This window comes from Aspergillus steynii (assembly GCF_002849105.1).
Source record: "Aspergillus steynii IBT 23096 chromosome Unknown P170scaffold_10, whole genome shotgun sequence".
NCBI classification, from domain to species: Eukaryota; Fungi; Ascomycota; class Eurotiomycetes; order Eurotiales; family Aspergillaceae; genus Aspergillus; species Aspergillus steynii.
In genome coordinates, this window is record NW_020194407.1 from 53471 (window position 1) to 74810 (window position 21340).

The window sequence follows — 21340 nt, forward strand, 5'->3', positions numbered from 1 at the left end:
TCTCTGAATCACTCCGGTACATAATTAGTCCCATTTGTCTGTAACGGCGCTTGTCTTGCTGTCTTTTTGTTCTCACTTTTGCTTTTCTGTGTTATCTTATTCCCCTAGTTTATTTTTCTTTTCTTGTGCAAAGTTCTTCTGTTTACTTGGTCACATAGCATTCTTGTTTCCTCAACTCCCTCCCCGTATGACAACCGACTTTGTAAATACGTTTCCCTGTTGAAGGATTTGTGCACTGCCGTACACCTCGGATTGTTGGTGTATTCTGGTTTTTATTTTGATTTGGACTGTTCTTGTCTGTCCTCTTTCTCTCGTCCGACACTACGAAAATGATAGAGCAGTAGCGACGGACAAATATATCAACACATCACTTCATTACGGGCTTGATCGAGGTGAAAGAACACTCCGTAACTTCCCTCAATAAGCTATGGTGAATAATTGCGCATGATTTGGAGCCACCTACAGCGCAGTAAATAGACCGACGAGACAGACAAACGAGAAAGATAGCAGGCAAGAAAAGGAGAAGATGGAATAAGGAACACGGCACAACCATGTCTGCGCCGGGGAATCGTACATCCATAAAAGTAGCCCAAAAATATCAATAACACGGGGAATCCTAATGGTATATTATTTTACACAAGAAGGTATCGAAAGAACAGAAAGAAAAAAGACCAGCAAGATTACATGCGTGCAGCTCGTGTAGTCTTATCAAAGAAATCTAACGTCATGGCGGCAAGGAAACAAGGGATATCTTTGCGTTCCTCGACCCAGAATTTAATGAGAGGTTTGATCTCCATGGCAAAGAGACTGTTGGGCCCGCCGGAGATCTTCATCGTGCCGTTTTCGCCGTCGAAGATGATGGAGTTTTCCTCGCCGTTGCCCATGCTTCCCGGTCCGGCGGAGTCCCCAGAGGCACCGTCGCCGTGTCGGTAGGCCGGCGAGAGATGGAACATCGAGGTCACACGAACGCGGCCGTTCGGCAGGAAGTCTAGCTTGTAGCCGAGCAGGGAGGCAACGGCTTCGCGGAATTCCGAGGATTTGGCGGTCCAGATCTCCTTCAGGCGGCGCATGCGTTTTTCTTTGTCGGCGACTGTGCGCTCCATGTCTTGGATCTCGAGCTTCATGCTTTCCAGGGTGCTCACGGGGACAACGGTGGCATCCCCCTGGCCACCGCGCAGCTGAGCAAGGAGATCCTGGTTTTCTGCCTTGAGCGTGGTCAGGGTGGAGAGTTTGATCTTTTCGGCTTCGGCGGTAGGGTTGTCGCGCAGCTCGAGAACACGCGTGCGAGACTTGGCTTTTAGAGACTTGAGTTGCGATCTGGCGGCGTCAAACTCTTTGCGTAGGAGGGCGGCCGCTTGCTCGGATTTGGACAGCGCCTCTTGAAGGGTTCGGTTTTTGCGAGAGAGCGCCGAGACGCGCTCGTTCTCAGCCTCGCTTTCGGCAGGAGAAAGGGGTCGCTTAACGCCACGAGGTTGCGCATCTTCCTGCGGTACCGATTCGCGTTTGAAGAGCTCTTCGTGGGCCTGCTCCAGTTCCTTCCTGTATTGATCGACAAGCTTCTCGAGATTGGCGATTTGTTCGGATTTCTGCGCATCAAATTGCGTCTGCTCGTTCATCGTCACTTCCTCCGCATCAAAGGCTTTCAGTTGCTCACGAAGATATTCCACTTCCTTCACAGCGAGTGTTCGCTGACGTTCAAGTCGAGCCTTGACCCGAGTATCCGCCAGTGCCCCTCCGGGGGCAGCGCCGGCATTTCGGAGCTTTTCAAGCTCCTGTCGCAAGTTGGTTCTCTCGTTTTCCAGGCCTTTGATGGTCTCGTCCTTCTCCAGGAATTGCGCCTCAACATTGCCCAGTCGGTCGACAAACGAGGCCTTTTCAAGACGTTCTCGTAGCAAAGCCTTCGCGACATCTTCCGGAGAGCTAAATTCCTCGGACTGGTCGCTGTCCTGCAAAAGACTCGCCCAGGAGTTCCTCTCATCCTCCAGCAGCTGCTTCTGGATTTGCAAAGTGCCAAGCTCCGATTCCAGCCCTTTCATCAATTGTAATTGGTTCTCCAGCGACTTTTTCTGCTCTTCAACCACCTCGACGTTCTTGTGCGACTTCCGAAGATGCCGCAGTTCCGCCGTTTGGTCGCGATTTGTGGTTTCCAAATTCCGAATGTGGTTGACCTGCTCCGAAAGCTCCCGTTTGAGGACGACTAAGGTCTCTGCGTCACTCCCTTCGGCTTTCAGACGAATGTTCTCGGTCTCCAAGTTGACGACATCGGCTTCTCTTTCACGGAGCCTCTCTTGTGTAGCTTGCACTTCGTTCCTCACGTTCTGAAGATCGTTCTGTAGCTCTTCGACCGTTTTCTGGAGAGACGATCGGATTGTTTCGAGTTCGTTGAGTTGATACTTGAATTGTCGCTCATGGTCGAGCGATTGCGCCTTGCTATCTTCGGCATCTTCCTGGAGACTTTGGTTCTGATCTTGCAGGGACCGGATTTTCCGCTCCAGGCTGACTTTGTCGTTGAGCGCCTGGTCTTGAATCTCCTTCATTTCCTTCGCGAGCGATTCGTACTTGTGGTTGGCCCGATTGCTGGAGGTATCCGCAGCCTGTTACAACACGGAAAGTCGTCAGCGTATCATCGGGGACATACATGTTTTGCTCTTGACAAACCTGGGCCTTTCGAAAGTCTGCATCCCGCTTTGATTGTAGATCCCGCAGCTCCTTTTCATGGCGCAGCACCATGAGGTCCCTCTCTTGCTTGATGTTCTCCAGCTCGTACTTGAAGGTGCTGCACTGCACACGCAGCTCGTCTTTCTCCGCATCTACCAGGATAAGTCAATTGCACGATTCGGTTTGCACGGTTGGCGGAACATGGGCTTACCGTGCGTTGGAGGATGAGAGGGGCGGGTGGTCTGTCGCAGGATACTCGGAGCTCTGGGAATCGACAGAGGCGAGGAGTCCCCGGGATGAGACCCGAAAGACAGACGGGAATTCCTGCTCGAGTTCATCTAGAAGGCGTCAGTCAATCCCCACAATCATTGCACCGCACGGGTGGGCAGGGGCCTACCGTTCAGCATCACTCGTCAGCCAAGACCATCAATGAAGTCCACCGCCCTGGATGATCGCAGCAGTCACAGACACCGACAGAGGGAAGCAAAGTGCAACCAGCGCCGACCGCGAAGGAAAGAGGAGAGGAGAGGAGACGCTTTCCTTTTGCTTTGTTTTCCGGCGAAACGGCCGGACGACGGCTGAGTCAGCGCACTCACCGCCCGGACAGGCCGGGCGTCCCAAAGCGGACTAGCGCCCAAATTTTGAAGAATTCGAAATTTTGCGGGTTTTCGACGAGACTCCGACGACAACTTCAACCTCCCCTCACGCCCCTCCTCACCTCCCCCGGTTCAATTTCTCTCCCCGTGAGACCAGCTGTCAAGATGGGCAAGGACAAGTCTGAGAAGAAGGACAAGCGCGAGAAGAAGGAGAAGCGCTCGGAGAAGGACGGTGTCCACAAGAACGGCAAGAAAGACAGGAAGTCCAAGGACAAGACCGCGCTCGCCGACGCCGTCGAGCAGGAGCTCACCACCAAGGTTCTGGATGGAATTGACCAGGCCGTCGAGGATGCCCCCGTCAGCGGCATCGTGAAGGCTGAGATGGAGGTTGACGTTCGCCCCGTTGGCGCCGTCGTCCCGTTCGCCAGCCCTCTGGTCGAAGACAAGTCGGCGAAGAAGGTGCTGAAGAGCGTCAAGAAGGGTAGGTTCACTTTTTTTTTGCTTATATTGCTGCTGGCAGACTACGCGAGCGCACTGTTCTCGTCTGTCTCTTTTTATCCTGCCCCAATTCCATCCCAGGCGGAAGCTCTCTTCTATCCACCTTGGGGTTTTTTATTCCATTCCTGTCGAATCTCAAATCCAGTTTCAAGTCTCCGCAGTGTGCTAACTCAACATCTTTCCTTCAACAGCCGCTGTCAACAAGTGCCTCAAGCGCGGTGTCAAGGAAGTCGTCAAGGCCCTCCGGAAATCGCCCGTCCCTGCTCCCAACGCCCCCATCTCCATCCCCAACGGCATCGTCGTCCTTGCCGCCGATATCTCGCCCATGGATGTCATCTCCCACATTCCCGTGCTCTGTGAGGACCACGGAATCCCTTACGTCTTCGTCACATCCCGAGCTGAGCTCGGTAACTCGGCCGCCACCAAGCGTCCCACCAGTGTTGTCATGGTCGTTCCCAAGTCGGCCTCCAAGGGCAAGAAGAAGGACGAGGATGACGACGGCGAGGACTTCAGCAGTGTGTATGAGGAATTGGCCAAACTCGCCCAGAAGGAGGCCAAGCGAGTGGGTGTTTAAGAGTGTCGGGCACTTCAGGGTCCGGACTGTTTCTTTTATCTTCTAATTTCAAGGTCTTTGTTTTTTTCCCTCGTGTTTTACTTTCTTGTCTTGGCTCTTGGTATGGCTGTACAGTTCCACTTCGTGTTGTCTGATCAGACAGTGCATGTGTTCGAGGGGTTCTGGCCTTTGGGACGTGTTCATGGGTTGAGCTTTTATGATATGTCCGTTGCAAAATTTGGCGTTCTCACATCGGTGTACGAAAAAAAGGCAGGAAAGTGTGGAATTGAAACCATCAAATTCATCGGATTCCCTTGTAGACGGACGTCAGTGTCGGTCTTGAATCATCAGGGACAATCGCGTCGTGCACGATTTAAGAACACTCCAGGCCCCTGCAGATCGGCCCAGTCTGAAATATCCCCCTTCCCCTATCTAGACGCCGAAAACAGGATCAGTAGCCTCGGTCGGTGTAAAAGATTCAATGTCCAGCCCTCTGTAGAGACGCGGTGCATTGACATGTTATGTTCAACGATCAATAGCCATCACGGCAGCAAGGGATGCAGAAATAATCGACGATCCACCACGAACCATTGGGCGGTCCCCTCCATGGATCTGCACCAATAGGGCCTGGAAACGAAAGTGTCAAGGACGCAAGGAGACTGGGTGTCAGTGCCTCGAGCCAGGCAAACCTGCAGCGGTGATGCATTGTGAATTGATTCCTACGGTGTACAACGCCCATCAGGGCAAGACCTTCATAGATAGGTATAAGTACAGCTTCAGCGCCGCTCTCTGGAGCCAAACGTACACATCGTGTCCATGCCAGCTTGGATCTGACATCTCACGCAATAAAGGGGCCAATATGTTGCTTTACTACTATCTCTCGCTTCTACTCGGGTCGGTGTGTCTTGTAGGGGGGGCGCCCATCACGCAGGCTGCTAGCAAACATCCTCAAGATGCGAGTTCGTCGACATCTAACCTCCATGGTTCATCAGCATCCTCATCCTTAAGTTCCACGCTCAGGCGACATGACACATTCCAAAAGGTTCGGCCTCTGATATACTACCCAGCTAGTAGAAGTCACACGCCGTCTTCACTACCAGGCTAACATCCTGCCGCGATAGATCCACATCACCAACACCAAATCGTTCTCTCTCAACTCGCCAGCCCTGCCCAATTCGAACCTTGCATACGAGCCCTACCACTGGCCTCGCAAAATCTACGGCTTCTTCGTCAACCATTCCCGACACCTCCAGGCAGCTGCCCACGCCACCACCGACGACTCCTCCAACGACCACCAGCACTCAATCATCGGGTCCGGATGGCTGCCGGACAGAAAGAAACAGGATCGACCGATTGAAAATGGCTCGGGAGTCGGGGCCACTACGACGTCGACGCAGAGACGGTTTCCCGCCATCTACGCCCTGATGCGGCACCTGCAGCGCACGGATCGGGTGTGGGTGCCCGTGGCGCTTTTGTTTGTGATGTCGTGGTTGGCGGTCATGGCGATGGGGGTGGTCGAGTGCGTTGGCATGTGCTGGGAGAAGTCGATGCAGAGGCAGGGACGAAGGCGTGAAGGGCTGGATGGGAGGGTTTTGTTCGACGAGGGACTTTTGGAAGAGGTGGTGATCGAGGCGGTGCCAATGGATGAGGACGATGAGGATAATGAAGCTGGAGGGGATGAATATGGGATGTTGAAAAAGGCATGATGGCGTTTCGAGTTGGTTTCTTTGCTACAACAGTGAACTAGAAACATAGGATATTTTGGTTGAAATGTTCAAATTCATCTATAATACATGGTTGCATCCGAGAGGCTTGAAAGTAAAGGAACGATCAATGATAACCCGCTCAAAATCTTTTCATAAACCCATAAACAATTCGTCAAAGGAAATCATGATTTATGCTCGCTGGTCGGACTGGAGGTGCTGGAAGGGGTGCTGGTTGTCAACTCCCTTCTGGCGAGGACCTCCACCGGCATCGGGACCGCTCTCGGCGGCGGTGCGCTGGAACTTGTGCTCGGCCGCACGGCCGGGGTCGTTCTTTGAGCCAATGTCGGTGCCGAAGCTGGCGTTTGGCCGGTCACCTTCGAAGCCGCCCTCGGTCAGGTTGACACCCTTAGGCTGCGCCTTGCCGTATTGAGCGGCGTCAGCATACTGACCGGTAGCATCGACGGCGTACGAGGGAGCCTGACCACCGTTGTACTGGCTGTAGCCACTGCCGCTGGCCTGGGACTTGCCAATTCCAAGTTCCTGCTTGGCCGCAGAAGGGCCACCGACGTAGCCGGACTCAGGCACGTGGGGACCGGGATAGTTGCCCTGGCCACCCAGGGCCTCGGGGTACTTCTCCTGGCGATCTAGGTTCTCGCGGGCAGCACCGACCCGGGCGGAAGGCAGCTCGGTGGCGCCGGAGGCGTTGGCGGACCGCGAGCCCGGCGCATCGGGCTGGGCACCACGGTTCTCAGAGAAAGCACCGCCCTTGGTGGCGGATTCGGCGGCAAGAGAGTCAGAGGGGACCGGTCCAGCCGGCTCATGGATGGGGTTGCGAGTAGCCTCGGGGTCAGTAGTGACCTGGAACATTGTTAGGCACCAAATGGAGTTGCGATAGTAATTGCATAGCACATACCTTGGTGCTGGTAGGGCCGCGGGAAATGGGCTGTCCTTGAAGATCCATTTTGATAGAAGTGATTGGCGGAGTTGAGAAGTTGAATAAGATGGAGGAGAGGAGGTTTGCGGTTGGTATCGGATTAAGAGTCCTGGTAATTCGAGTTCAATGAAGAATGAATTGATATTGACCAGAATGGCCGGTGCAATGGCAGAGCTAAATAGCTTTGCATTGTCAGTGTCAACGACCTGCTCGGCGCTGTAACAGTCTGGGTGATGTCATTCTGACGGCGCCAGTCCACCGTTCCCAGAACCGCCGCATCGCAGCGACCAGCAATGCCAGCAGTTGGTACGTCAACGAAGGGCCATTCCAATGCCTCCGAAATTCTCTAAGTGGCGCAGATTGGCCTCAGACAAGAAAGACGAATCCACTTTGTTCCAGGGACTTGGCATCTAGAATCTCATCTGAGGGGCGCACCAGCGTAGGGTGTCGATCGCCAACATCATAGAGGTCTGTTAGATCCTGATCCACCGCTGTTACCTCATCCGGGTTCTGAAAATCTGGTCTCCCACGGTATGCTCGATTGCGTTTTGATCCTCGGATGGTTGCCATGATCGTTTCGTTGGAACGCAGGCGCAAATACAGGGCACATTTGACGTCATATCCAGTCATTCGATGTCAGTAATGAGTTATCGTTCCTTCTCGATGATTGTACTGCAGCGGATAATTCTGCGTGATTCCATCTGCACGAGAGATGTGAGGCATCCGGACTGTTGGCTGTCTGAAACCGTCGTTGGCTTTGGAGCCGAAGTGAAGTGAAAAGGCAACTTAATCTTGACGGCGACGATCCGCCAGGCCCTGGTCACGTGCCACCGTACATCTGGGATTTGGCCTTCCACCAAATCAATTGAGACGACCGCTTTGGATTAAGTAGGCAAGTATCCAACTATTTGAATATCTGCTCCATGTACCATTGGAAATGTGGTGCTAAGATCAAGCATCGATTCCACATGCCCATCCACCTGCAAGGTCGGCTACGAGATGCTCTTATATACCAAGTCGGGATGCTACAATCCAAGAAAATCTCAAGAAAATCATGCGGGAAAGTACCGGTCAATTGAAAATTACTAGTACATGCAATAAAAGAATCGCTATCTTCATCATAAGCCGTGAATCACAGTAGTTCACTCCCAAAACAAAAGACAAAAAAAAAACAGTCCATCTCTCATCTACCGGGCCAGGGCATCCCGGGGAAGACCGTCAAGGCCTTCCTTGGCCTGGCGACCGACGTGGTTCAAAGGTGCGGTGTTCTTGTGCAGCTCATCGCCGGACTCACGAACACTGCTTCCTGCCGTCGCGGGCTCTCGCAGCGCGCTGTTGCCCTCGAAGGAGACGGGGCCCTCCGTGCGGCCAGAGCCAACGTTGACGGTTCGCTGGTCGGCAGAGTTCCAGTCACTGGGCTTGGGAGGCTGCTCGGGAAGGGGAAGATTGGCCTTGGTCTGGTCGATGTCGGCCTGCTTGTTGTTGTTGTTCTCGAGGACGGACTAGATCTTATGTTAATATCGAACGCAGAGTGTTGATTTCGGTTGGAACAAAAGTAACTGACCTTCATGGCGGAGACATCAGAGTCCTTAGGGATGTTGCCACCGTGGGCATTGGCGACCTTGGATTCGGCCTTGCGGATGTCTTCGGTGGTGGTGTGGAAGGTGTTGGAGGACATTTTGGTATGAGAATGTGTGATGTGTTTCGAAGTTGAGGTTTGGGTGTGGACGAAAGCGGAAGCGTTGGCTTGTAGTAATTATGATCGATGAAAATGACTTTTGAATCTGCTAAAAAAGATGTAACTCCTGGAAGAAGATAGCTTATTATAAGTTGGGCGGTCGAGCATCCCTCCCAGGCAAAGAGGTAAATGACGTCTGCTCGGCGATGATATCATCCAGACTGGCCACGCCTTGGTTCGCCTTTCTCATCATAACCTCGCACTGGGAACGCTACGGCGGGGTCAGTCCCAGACCACAACCCTGCATCAATGATCAAATCGACGTGTGAAATCCAATGGGAGAATCCTTGCGACTCCATGCTTTCGTAATGGCGCATTTGCCGTCACCGGGCAGGTCCTACCGGGCAACCTGGAGGGCTAGTCTGCTCCCATCTAATCCCTTCTCCCCTATTCCATTCCAAATGTTCTGGATCCGTTACTTCATGTTCCTTGTCTAGGCGCTAATCTGATTTTGGACGTAATCCAAAAGCTTGGTTGGATGGGACTGCAGAGCACCGGAGGAACATCAAGTAAGCCCTACCTGCGAAGCCCTAACTAAACCCAGTTTCGACCATCGACCATGGGAGACAACTGCTACGAACCAGTCATCCATTCAGTTTGAATGTTGAAAAAAAAAATGTAGAAGAATCAATATTATAACAATTGAATGGGACAACTAATCGGCAAAAGTTGAACACCTTTACACTATTTCAAAGTTCGTAATATAAAATAAAAACCAACTGTTTCGCTCAATCTCACTCGGGCCATGGACATGATAGACCAGTGAGACCACTGATCTATATATATTTCAGCCATCTGTCAAAGTCACATTTCTCAACTCGGTAAAACTACAGACCGGCATTCAAAGACCTTACCAAAACGCCAGTCACGTCGTCTCCGACTGATGTCTGAATATTCCTAAAACGCACTGCTGCTAGTGCTGAGAGCAATACCAAACTAACCAGCTCGGTTAACCTATGAATGCCTGTCTGCGAGTGGCTACAAATATAGATCGCCCTCATGGTTGTTGAAACACACGGCAGCGTTTTATTCAAAAGTCCCAGTCATAGGACCAATGAGCAGACCGATAAAAGTCCCGCATCACTAGAGTTCCGATGATTGACATTTAGTAAGATGACCCTACATCTATTCATTCAGCATGGTATATGGAGTAGAAATTATAGCGAATTTGTGTCGCGAAAGCTGTATTCCGCATACAACAGTCATGCGCAGTTCCCTTGTCGGGCGCAAAAAGGGCATGTATCCGCCGCATGTTCACCAACATACTCGTTCCCGGACAGAAGGATCTGTCTGACGTGTTCATAAACATCTTACATGGGATAGATAGCAGGCCCGACTCTCGGCAGGAGAACCCAAGCCTTGGGCGTGCCATATCACGGGCAGAAGGACGACCCGAGGTGGCTGTACTTTGTGACGTCCAAAATTAGATAGGCGAAACTGTAATCAGAGACATCGATTCTCCTAATTCCAATGTGTTCCAACTTTTGGCTTGCCGGGATTTTTGCTTCTACTATTGGCAATTCCAGAAGAACGATAAAGCCGGCTCAATGGTTGAAACTATCTAGATATATATCGCGGGCAGACATAGCATATGCAGTGCAACTGCATCCATAGATGACATCACGAGGATCGGACATGCCCGTTGATCCTTTTTTTTTTAACACTTTTTTAACTCGCTCGGCCCCAAAGGTTCGAACTCAGATTTGCGAAGTGGATTCGATCGATTTTCAATGCGGCGGGATCCATGGATGGAAGGGTTTTCTAGAACACATCTTCCGCCGCGATCCATGGGTCAACACGGTATAAAATACAATAGTTCTATACACCTGTCCAGTCATCCACCTATCATCTGGATATCATTGCCGCTCGTACAGGGGACTTTTAAGGTCGTGTGATGAGTAGATAATACGCCGCATGCAGGGGAAAGAGAAGGAAGGGAAGGAAATAGCTATCAGATCAATGAAGGTGGCAACGCGGGTGGATACCAATATCGAATCGATGGTATCCCTTGCGCTCGGATCGGTCATTGGGCGCCCTTCTCGTTATAGAGATTTCCATCAGCAAGGTGCAAGGAATAGCTCTGTAAATCATCACACTTGGTTTATTTGAAATGAGATTATTTGTTATCTAGGTGTACATATGCTAGGGGAGTGCTAGAAAGATCAACACCTGTCAACTGTACTATGAGACATTACTGTGATTCATGAATGCAAAATTGAAGTCAATCTTACGAGGCTGCATGTGGTGAATCTGTCATTTCAGTGCCACCGCAGCATCTCCATGTCCTTGGCCCCAGATGCTGCCATGCCAGACGTCGCCGACGCAGTCTGATGCCAGATCTGCTTCCAAAGTCCTTGTAACGAATCCTTCTTCGTTCGAATCGATGTAAAGTGTTCGACTTTCTACCGAAGGGACTGAATTTCCATACCTGAAATTCCAAGCGAGACAGATCATAGCTTATTCTCATGCGCAGGGCGACATGGCCACGGAGTGTTGCCCCGTTGATCGATTCGACCCCACCGATGTCTTGATTCTCGAATCCCGACTTCTATCTAGGGAGATTTCAGAACAAGATGATCCACTCTCGACGTCCAACACATGAGACGTAGGTGTCAGGTTGCCATGGTGGAGAGGGAGGCGACCGTCCGATGTCTCGGAAAAGCCGCAAAGGCCGTGAATCCCACGTCAGGCTCCGGAGAGCGTTCTGGACCGCTGGGTGCTTGTGCTTTTTTGCCCGAAAACCGTAGTAGATGGCAGGGTCAGCCGTAGCCGGGCCAAACGACCAGGCGCGAGTTCGAAAAGGGCTGTCAAAACTGGAAATCCGGCGGCGATGCACCTAGCTCGTTTGGTAGTGGAGCTTTATGCAACCCTCGATAACACGTACTGATCGCAGAGAGGATGGCGGTCCGTAACCCTTCGCCATCCCTCGCCTGTCCGTCGGCGAAAAAACCATGGTAGAATCCTTGTCTCTTCTTTATTGCCCGGCCAAGTGTGCAAGAGCGATGATCATCTCAGATCCAACGCTGGGGAGAGGAGGGAAACCCGGGGCAACGGGATTAGTGTGCGTTGGACGGTCAGCGTCTCTCCGCCGTCAGCGTCAAGTCGGGGGTCACGTGGTAGCCATCTGACGATGTGCGGTGCTCCGGACTTCCAAGACTTCCTGCCTCTTCCCAGGAGGTTTGAAAGGTCGCATCACAACCAGAGCGCTCAGTCTACTCCAACGGCACGGAAATGGAGGGCCGTCGACCGGCTAGACCGAATACAGCGGTGACTGGCATCCCCCCCAGACGAACGGTTCTTGAAATAGATACGCATCACCCAAACCATCCATGATCGACCAACGTACTGAGTAAGTGCGGTCCAGGTGGCGTTGGGGGGGAGAAGAGCGATTGAGACACATGGGCGACAACTTGGTTCGGTCGGCGAGGATAACGCAGGCGGCCGACCAATCAGCCGGGCGAATGGGACACCCTCTTCAGCGTTAGGATGCAGCGCTAAGGTAGGGGCGGAGGGGAGTCTGTCAGGGAGGTGGTGCTACGGAGTCAAGACCTTAGTCCCTGGTCTTACGGTGCACTAGGCGCTAGTCGGTCGCTCGTGAGGAGAGGAGGGGGGGCAACCTGACCAGGGGTTCCCTTCCTTCAGGAGCTGGACGTTATTTTGAGGGGATGCGAAACAATAGTATGCCTGGCCTGTGCAACAAGCAGAAACAATGGGGGAGGCGGTGATACCAAGCGCGGGCGATCTCTCCAGGGACGAGCAAATAATTGAGGCGGATCTGCTATTCTGGTGGTGCCGTCGGACCAACGCTGGAAAGGGCAGGCAAAGACCTTCTCCGTCGCTCGAGGTTTCAACCATCCCCTGGTCAAGACGTGTCAACCCTTCCCAGAGGTTAGCAGGGATCACCTCTTGGCGGGTCCCCGTCTAGGGAATATTACGGCGCCGGCGGAGCCAGTGGGAGCCCGCGAACCGCCAGGAGGTAATAAAACTAGAGCCCGACGCGGTTAGGCGCGCCCCACCGGCGGTGGCGCTCGGTCGCCTCCACCGAGACAAGCGAGATTTCACTCGCCCCGGCGGCCCTGCTGATTGGCCGCCGGACTCAGGTACGGGCACTTTAGTCTTTTCGCCCATGGGTGCCTGGAGGGATTTCTCCGGAACCTCTAATTATTATCACCCGATTATCATCACCGCGATATTAGCGTTAATATTAATAGATTAACGGGCCGACGGCGACGGCGAAAGTCCATGAAATGCGATTACGAGGTACGACGAACGGGTGAGGCATGGATCAACTGCCCAGGGTGTCCGAAACGACAACACGGAGTACGGATCCGTACCGAGGAGGTGTTCATCGTGAGACCATCCATCTCGTTTTCGATTGTCCCTGATGCTGCATAGCACTCCATCCAGCGTACTCCGGTAGATGGGTTGTTTTCACCCCCAAACTCAATTATGCTTGATTCGTCCCTCCCATCGGCCCCAATCCCAGGGGCTTTTAAGCTCGTCTCGCGGTGGCAACCTAGTGGTTTGCCATGACGTCTTTGACTCGCCGCGTTCGACAAAGGAACAAAGGCCCTCGAACTTCGTCAGGCGGTTCTGAGCCAGCCCGGGAAATGAATACGGGAGAGACGCAGCCGTCCGACGGACTCTCCACCATCGAGTCCCCCCGTATACTCCGGAAACCGACCTGCATCTCAACGAGACTAAGCTATCTTAGTCCAGTCGCAGTGAAGGAAGTAATCGGAATGTCACCACTCTTCAGACGAATGAGTGACGCCGCGGGTTATCAGCTCTACGGCGTCAGGACAGACGGCGCCAGCCAAGTGCCCAGACTAGTAACTAGTACCTACAGTAGTCGAACCGATCCTCAATCTATTGCGCATCGATAGGCTGGACAAGTCAGGGCACGTTGACCATTTAATATTTAATATTTAATATTTAACATGTATTATTTATTTCCATAAATCCGGAATAGTCCATAATCGTTCACGGCACACCCGGCGTAATAAAACAGCGCGTACGAGACGGTACCCCCCTCTCCTCTTCGGTGGACGGACAGCCAATCAGGCAGGCAGGTCTCCTCCTCCCCACCCGGTTTTTTAGGTTGGCTCTGCTGCAAGTCAGCCATTCCATTATTATTTTCCACTCCCTCGCCAGCAGACTCAGTACGCCGTAATTAGCACCCGTCACTCCAACTATCATCTCTCCTTCCTTCGACCTCATTTTCCTTTTCCCAGGTTCATCCTCTCTCCTCTCTTTCCTCTTCCCTCGCCCTCTCTTTCCCTCCTCCCTCTCGTCCTCCCTCCCTCTCGATCTCTTTCTTCTCCCTCTTTTCTTCCTCCCACCCGTTCCTCTCTATCGCTCGTTTTCATTCGTTTTCTCCTTTTCTTCCGACCACCTCCGTACTTGCTGGCCTACCCGTGGCCGTCCGTTCCTTACGATATTCTTTTTCCAAGCCTGCACGACAAATTACTTCGTCGCCTTGTCTTTTTTTGCACGGATTTTTGATTTCGACTTACTTTTTTTTTTCTTCTCTCTTTATTTATTTCATTCGACCGAATTTAACTCAAGCATCGACTGTCAACTTTTGCCCCGTGCGCTGGAGGCTTTCCATTCTCTCCTCCCCTTCTCCGTGCGGCCTTTGCAATTTTATCGATCCTCAGACGCTGCTCTGGACTACGTGACTTGGGTCCGGGCATTTCAATGATATCCGTGCGAATTTGAAGGCCTCCAGACAAAGTCTTATTTGGTCTGGAGGTCCCCGTGCGTCTGGATCACATCAACTGTGAACGCATCTCCCACGGGGTTGATCGGATACCTCAGTTGACTCGAGGTGGGTGTGAACTGGATCTTCTAACGACGTCGACTCTCGGCCATGGCGTCGATCTCTCTTCCCCTGCCGCCTCAACACTCGTCAGCGTTTTCTCAACACTTCGAACCGCTTGGCCAACCTCCCAGCGGACGTAGCCGCCGCCATCCAGCCATGTCTGCGCCGCTTCCGAATCCTCCATTTGTCTTCCCCGCCCGAGACCCAGACGCAATGCCTCAGACGGCGGATCCCCCGTCGAATGCCCGCCATTCACTTCCCGCCTTCTCCTTTAATCCGGGTGCGCTACAACCCACACAACCCGCCGTCCCGACGCCTCCAGCGAACCGACCGGTCGGACATCGCCGGCGATGCAGTGAGTTTGTCGGCGGTGAACACATGGTCGGTCCTGCTCCGGTGGAAACCGGTCAGAAAACCGAGGAGGACTCAACTCCCGTTCCTGGCCCGGCCCAACTCCCGGCCCCGGGACCGGGTTTCAGTGCGGTCGGCCCCGGAAGGCGTCGCCATGCCCATCGTCGCTCTGCGGCCGTGTCGAGCGTCGATCTGACCGCCATCTCGAATGCCTTCGGTCCGGAAAGCTTGATCGGAAGCGCGCCATGCACGCCAGCAGACGGAATGCGGGATCTCGGCACGTCAGATACTCCCCACAAGCCCATATCCTACTCGGCAAACGCTTTGGGTCGACCGACCCCGCCCGCCTCCCCCCAAATCACCATCAATGGACAGCCTCCAAACCCTTCTGAGTCGGAGACTCGCTTGGATCTTCCCGCAGTCGAGCGGCCTCTCTCCGAAGTCTCGAGGGACTCCGAAAGCACAATCCAACCCCCCAGTGTCGTTAGAAATAATGACCCCCCGGCCCCGTTGACAAACGAAACATCGCGTCGTGCCAGCCAGAAACCCAGGCCTCGACCAAGGACTGCTGATGCGTCTCTGATGCTGGACTCGGGCGGTGGTACGGGAAGTGACGGTCTTTCGCGATCAAAGCGGCCACTTTCAGCGGCCGGACATTCGCGGTTCCGCAAAAGCATGTCCGCAGGGATCCTTGATGCGGCACTGAGAAAGAATGCCGGAATGGGTGGTGACAGTCACTGGCCGGATAACTCGAGGATATCTTCGTCCGATGACGAGAGCTCTCTGGCATCCGTCGAGGATCATGGAACGTCAAAGCACAGCTCCAAGGCCAAAAAGCGGCAGAAAAAGGTTCGCTCGTGGGCTGGAGCAATTCTGACACGAGGCAAGGGCAAGCGAAATCATTCGAAACAGGACACGGGGCCCAAGTCGGCTCCTCCGCCTGTACTCACCCGGACCAATTCAGACCTAGGCTCAGGCTTGGATGTGGATTTTGACGATGATAGCGTTGTCGTCATTCGGACTCCCACCAACCCCACCGCCCCGATGTCCCTTGTCAACACTGACGAGGTCGATGCGCAGCCGTCGCTGGAGAGCTCCTGGAAGCCAAGGAGCTTTTACGAGCAAGGCACGCAGAACGATGCTTTGAGCCCCATTATCGACCTGGATGCTGCGTTGGGTCCCTTCAATACACCCGACATGCGGTCCGGCCGTGCTCCTGAGACTGGGTTTTCGGCAGCAACAAAGCGGATGTACAGCGGTGGCCGACGAGGCGAGTTTGTTGGCCCGGAGATGCGCTATCATCGACGCGCCGAAAGTGCCCCGGAAATGCCTCCTGTCGACCGCAGCTTTTTGAACAACCGATTGGCGAACAATTCAGCGATGGAAAACCCCGACGTTTTCTACGAGGAGGAAGAGGATGCCTTTTTGGCGGCGACAAGCGAAAGTGATGAGCGAGCATCGTCACAAGCCGTCGCAGGCGATGCCGATAAGCAGTCGCTGGAAAGCAAAGAAAGCTCCGACACTCTCACCCATCAACCGGGGGATGGCTCAACCGATCCGCAACAGGCTGGCCTTGGGATCCAAAAGCACGAACTGGCCGGCGCCCCGGATTCCCCGGTCACATCCACCCCCAAGGAAGACGCCAAACCCGCAGAGCAGCCGACTGCCGCCGATCCCCTCCGGAACGCAAGAAACCCCTTCTCAGCCCAACCGAGAAGTCCGGTGGACTTGATCAAGCAAGAAGACTGGCTCCGCAAAGTGCCGGTGCCTCCTAGTCCAGACATTTCACCCCGTTTCCTACCCGCAGACCATCGCCCTGCGACCTCGCCGATGGAGTTCACTCCCAACATCCCCCCGCTGTCCCTGCAGGGCGTCAGCTCCGCTTCGAACTCCTCATTCCCGTCTCCGGATTTCCCCGGCTCGTCCCCCGATTTTCCTCGTTCGATCACCACTTCGTCCACCACCGATCGCAACTTCTCGAACCCCTCCTACAATCCGTCAATGGAGTTTCCCCACGCATCTGCCGACGACGTACCATCACTGACCAGCAGTGCGTCCACGACAACGAATACGTTGAATCGATTTTCGGCGACATTCTTCCAACGGCCTCGGTTGTCAACCGACCGCTCGGCGTCTTTCTCTGCCGCAGTCCACCGACGAACCAGTCAGGCCAACGCTCCCAAGCGGTCTAGCCTCGCTAGTCTGTCAAAGTTGGTCGCAGGGCCTCACTCTGAGCGAAGCAAGCTGAGTCACGAGGAAAAGCCCCCCAGTGACGAGCCTGAAAAGTCCAAGAAGAAGGGTCGCCGGATTAGTCGCTTGATGCACTTCTGGAGAACGAAGGACAAGGACCGGTTGAACGAAAATTCTTTTCAGGAAGAACGACCATCATGAACCGAATCGGAAAATGGATAACCTGTACATAGCCAACCTGTTTACGAATCGTTCGACATGGTCTTTGCAAGATCTTCTTATTGCGCCTTCGACTCTTTTTATATTTCTTCTCCACTTAGCCTTTTTTTTTTTCTTCTTTTATTTGTTGGGGTAACTGACGAATCTCTTTTCTCGGTACATGTTAACAAGCGTAAGAGTACGAAAACTCTTTTTGATTTCTTTACACTTTCTTGTCTCTCGTTAAAGTCCAGTTGCAATTTGCGGACATATCATCTTTCTCACTTTTTCTTTTCTCTCTTCCGTTATTTGGAGCCTGTTTTCTTTTGCGGCTTATCTTCTCACTCTCCGGCGGTTCAACGTGCATCTGCCTTTTTTTTTTTTTTTTTTTGATCAATATACGGGATATTTGTTTATGTGGCGATTGTCCGTGTCGACCATGTCCAATTGGGATCATTCCTTTATTCTCATTTCACTGCTGAGAGGGCTATCTATGGAGTTTAGAAACTCGCGAGGACATCTGAGTATTTCAGGCTTTTTTGTTTGCCTGCAGAATAGCATATCTACATTCCTTGGCCACTGGCTATTTTTACCTGTAGACGAGAATAATCTGGTAGATGATGCTGTAAACAAGCCCAAGAAAGGAAAGGGAAAACGCTGGTGATGATTTGGGAGAAATGGATTCGGGTCCGACGGGCCGCCGCAAACGACCCCGTCAAAAAATATACATCTCCAAAATTCCTCTCCACTTCATTTGCACCTTCACCTCCGATTGCTACTTTCCCTCCGAGCTCAACATGGGACCACCCCGACAAGGGTCCTCCCAAAAGGCCCCCAGAGGAAAGAAGAAGCCGTCTCAGACGCCTCGACGAACCAATCAGGGCAAATCTGCCCCGAAAGAGAAGGAAGAGAGCTTGATTGATCTCTCCGCCACCATCCCATTCACTCTGCAACAATTACTGCTGAATGTATTTAAATCGGCATTGTTGACCACAACCGGTCCCACCAACTCTGAGCCCCGCCAACTCGACACCAAAACCCTTATCCAGACCATCAAATCCCACCTGTACAACCGGGACTTCGACTCCGCCTTCACCGACGCCAGCGGCGACCTGCTCCGGGCCTACGCCCTGCGCTGGAGCTCGACGCGAGCCCTGGGCTACGCGGGCATCTTCAAGGCGCTGTTCAAGGATGTCCTGGAATCTCCCCAGGCGAGCCACGCCGTGAACCGGCATGTCGTCTGTATCGGCGGCGGTGCCGGCGCCGAGATCGTCGCTCTGGCAGCCATTTGGCGAGACCTGTTGGACGAGAGCGAGAGCGATCAGAAGGCACTGGTCGACGGAGTCGCCAACGCCTCTCTTAATGATGAAACTCCCAACGGAGAAACTGCGCCACCCTGCTCGTCTGATCAAGACCAACTGTCGACTTCCCCGGCGCCCCTTACCACGAGCTCACGGCCAGCTCTCACCGTCACGGCCGTCGATATCGCCGACTGGTCGGCCGTCGTGGATTCACTGGCGTCGACGATCGCGTCGTCAGACGTACGCGGGTCCAAAAGCCACGCGGCTCCCCTGGTCGATCCATCCAGGGGCTGTTTCACGGTGCGGGCTAGACGCTCCGACGTGCTTTCCCTTCCGGACGACCAGCTCAGGGAGCTATTGCACCTCCCTGCGTCGGCGCCTCAGCCCGAGGGAGAAACCCCCGCCACCGTCCTGGTGACGTTGATGTTCACGCTGAACGAACTCTTCTCGACCTCCATGGCCAAAGCTACGGGGTTCTTGCTCCGCATGACGGATCTCCTGCAGCCCGGTACCGTGCTTCTAGTCGTCGATAGCCCTGGCAGCTACTCGACGTTGAAGTTGGGGAAGGGGAATAATAAGAACTCCGCTTCTTCCGGTGCCGAAGCGGAGGCTGCGGCTTCAGCGCCGCAGGAGAGAAGTTACCCGATGAAGTTCCTGCTGGACCATGCGCTGCTGTCGGTGGCGCAGGGGAAATGGGAACGGGTTTTCTCGCAGGATTCCCGATGGTGGAGGAGAGATGCAGCCAGGCTGAGCTATGACGTTGGAGAGGGCGCTGGCCTGGAGGATATGCGATTCCAGGTTCATATTTATCGACGACTGGGTGAGTAAGTGGTATATCCAACTTTTCTTCTGGTTTGCTATTTTGGATATAAGTTGGATTTATGAGAGGATTGATAGACCATCATGTCGGGATGCTGGTTGAGGATGATGATCTGTTTTGCACGATATACGAGATTTTTGGATGCTTTCTCTATATTATTATATATATACATTTTGGATACCAAAGTACTACGACTGATGAATGCATGCTGCCCCAATGTGGTATGTAGAGAGGAATAGATATATGCTATTGCTACAGTCGGGTGAGGAAACGTCAGAAACTAAAAGAAAAATTAACCATACAACATCAGTTCGCCGGGGAGATCATGCATGCCCAAGATCCAGCCAGGTGTCGGAATCGAAAATAAGAAATATAGTTCAAGCCTGACCGCAAGAGGGGAAGAAAACCATTTAAAACACTCCACGCCGCCACACGTTCAAATTACTCAACCACCATTCTAACTCCGCAATCCCAACAGAAGGCTGGTGCTCTTGCCACCGTCCTTGCCCTCACCACCCGGCAGATACGTCACGTTGGGGTTGCTGGACAGGGTGTGGGCGATCTCCTTGCTGGCGTCGATGCGACGGATCTCGATGAGGCCGCTGCCGGCCTTGGCGACGGCCTTGCTGATGATGTCGGCACTCTCGGCCTCACCCTCGGAGCGGATGACATTGGCCTGACGCTCCTGCTCGGCACGCTCGACGATGAAGCGGGCCCGCTCGGCGTCCTGCTGGGCGATCTGCTTCTGCTCGACGGCGCGCGTGAACTCCTTGCCGAAGGTCATGTGGGTGATGGAGACGTCTTCCAGGGCGATGTTGAACTGCGAGGCGCGCTTCATCAGATCGGTGCGGATGCGGTTCGAGACGGCCTCACGCTGGGTGATCAGCTCGGCGGCGTCGAATTGGGCCACGATGGATTTCAGCACTTCGTTGCCGATGGAGGGGAGGACTCGCTCGTCGTAGTCGGTGCCGTAGCTCTATGTCCGGCCAGGGATTAGCTTCTCCGCCTCGTCAAAAGACCACGAGGGAATGCAAGAGGGGTTCCCCGAGCGAGGGAGGACGGACCTGATAGATGACCGGCAGCTTCGGGACATCCGGACGGTGCAGCACTCGCAGGGTCAAGCTGACCATCTGCAAATCCTTGCTACCGGTGGTGGTGGAGATATGGCGAGGCTTGGTGCGGACGTCGTAGACAATGGACCGCTGCAGCCAGGGGATCAGGAAGTGCGTGCCCTCGTTGACGACCTTGTCCTGCACACCGGACAAGCGGTCGAAGATGACGGCGCGGCTACCACCACGGACGTCGTAGATGGAGGCGTCGATGGCGTAGGCACCGGCGAACAGGCCGAGACCCCAGCGCATGAGCCGGGAAGAACCGTTGGCAGCCATGATGGGAGCAGAGGGGATGAGAGGCGGACGAGGGGTGGATGGAGGGGGAGGGAGTGATGGGGAGAGAGCGAGAGGAGGTCGAATTGAGCCGCTTTGATTTGATGATGTCGGGCTTTTCGCAGGCCGCCCCGATGCGGACTAGCGCCGAGGCTCTTCTCTCTCGCCGTTTTGGCCCGAACCTCCTCGACTTCTCTCCGCTGCTTCGTCTCCTGCTCCCTCCTCTCTTCCGCCCTTTTCTCTCCCCCGTCACGTCTCGTCGTCTTCATATCCTGCACAATGGTTGGCTCTGTGGATCCCAAGAACGGATTGTGAGTGTCTCTCTGCCTTTGCTGGTCCCTGCCCTTCCGCCCGTCGACCCCGGTCATCATGGTCAACCCTGCGTTGCCATCCGCCGGTGATGATGCCTGGACTTGATGGTTTCGACTCGATGAATTCTCGCAATGCTAACGTCTGCCCAATTGCAGTTTCATCGGAGGCTGGGGTGAACTCGGTAGGTTCCCAGACCCGGATACCGCCACGATATCCATCGCACACAAAGGCATAACACGGGATCCATGACGAACAACTGGATTGGACCTTTGATGC

The 21340-nt window shown here is 53.8% G+C and overlaps 7 protein-coding genes across 7 annotated transcripts; 4 read left to right on the plus strand and 3 right to left on the minus strand.

Annotated features, from left to right (window-relative positions):
• Positions 1-3419: 3419 nt before the first annotated feature.
• On the plus strand, positions 3420-4608 carry P170DRAFT_468321 (L30e-like protein; the record flags this gene model as incomplete). Its single annotated transcript, XM_024852551.1, has 2 exons — positions 3420-3735; positions 3944-4608. The coding sequence occupies 2 exons, from the start codon at positions 3420-3422 to the stop codon at positions 4324-4326; spliced, it is 699 nt and encodes a 232-aa protein (XP_024698777.1). The 3' UTR covers positions 4327-4608.
• Positions 4609-5164: 556 nt separating this feature from the next.
• P170DRAFT_430558 (uncharacterized protein) lies at positions 5165-6011 on the plus strand (the record flags this gene model as incomplete). Its single annotated transcript, XM_024847963.1, has 2 exons — positions 5165-5203; positions 5427-6011. 2 exons carry the CDS (start codon positions 5165-5167, stop codon positions 6009-6011), a joined length of 624 nt encoding a protein of 207 aa, XP_024698778.1.
• A 189-nt stretch (positions 6012-6200) lies between these two features.
• On the minus strand, positions 6201-6972 carry P170DRAFT_480451 (uncharacterized protein; the record flags this gene model as incomplete). The annotated part of the gene is made up of 2 exons (XM_024853779.1): positions 6201-6869; positions 6925-6972. 2 exons carry the CDS (start codon positions 6970-6972, stop codon positions 6201-6203), a joined length of 717 nt encoding a protein of 238 aa, XP_024698779.1.
• A 1160-nt stretch (positions 6973-8132) lies between these two features.
• P170DRAFT_513842 (uncharacterized protein) lies at positions 8133-8623 on the minus strand (the record flags this gene model as incomplete). The annotated part of the gene is made up of 2 exons (XM_024855150.1): positions 8133-8447; positions 8510-8623. The coding sequence occupies 2 exons, from the start codon at positions 8621-8623 to the stop codon at positions 8133-8135; spliced, it is 429 nt and encodes a 142-aa protein (XP_024698780.1).
• A 5932-nt stretch (positions 8624-14555) lies between these two features.
• Positions 14556-17249, plus strand: P170DRAFT_368976 (putative cell wall proline rich protein; the record flags this gene model as incomplete). Its single annotated transcript, XM_024844885.1, has 1 exon — positions 14556-17249. One exon carries the CDS (start codon positions 14556-14558, stop codon positions 17247-17249), a length of 2694 nt encoding a protein of 897 aa, XP_024698781.1.
• Positions 17250-18012: 763 nt separating this feature from the next.
• Positions 18013-19536, plus strand: P170DRAFT_440943 (25S rRNA (uracil2843-N3)-methyltransferase). The gene has a single exon (XM_024850195.1). The coding sequence runs from the start codon at positions 18044-18046 to the stop codon at positions 19373-19375; it is 1332 nt and encodes a 443-aa protein (XP_024698782.1). The 5' UTR covers positions 18013-18043; the 3' UTR covers positions 19376-19536.
• Positions 19537-19578: 42 nt separating this feature from the next.
• On the minus strand, positions 19579-20778 carry phb1 (prohibitin subunit PHB1). Its single transcript, XM_024850196.1, has 2 exons — positions 20432-20778; positions 19579-20343 (listed from the first exon to the last, which is right to left on the minus strand). Exons 1-2 carry the CDS (start codon positions 20753-20755, stop codon positions 19825-19827), a joined length of 843 nt encoding a protein of 280 aa, XP_024698783.1. The 5' UTR covers positions 20756-20778; the 3' UTR covers positions 19579-19824.
• Between the last annotated feature and the right edge of the window lie 562 nt (positions 20779-21340).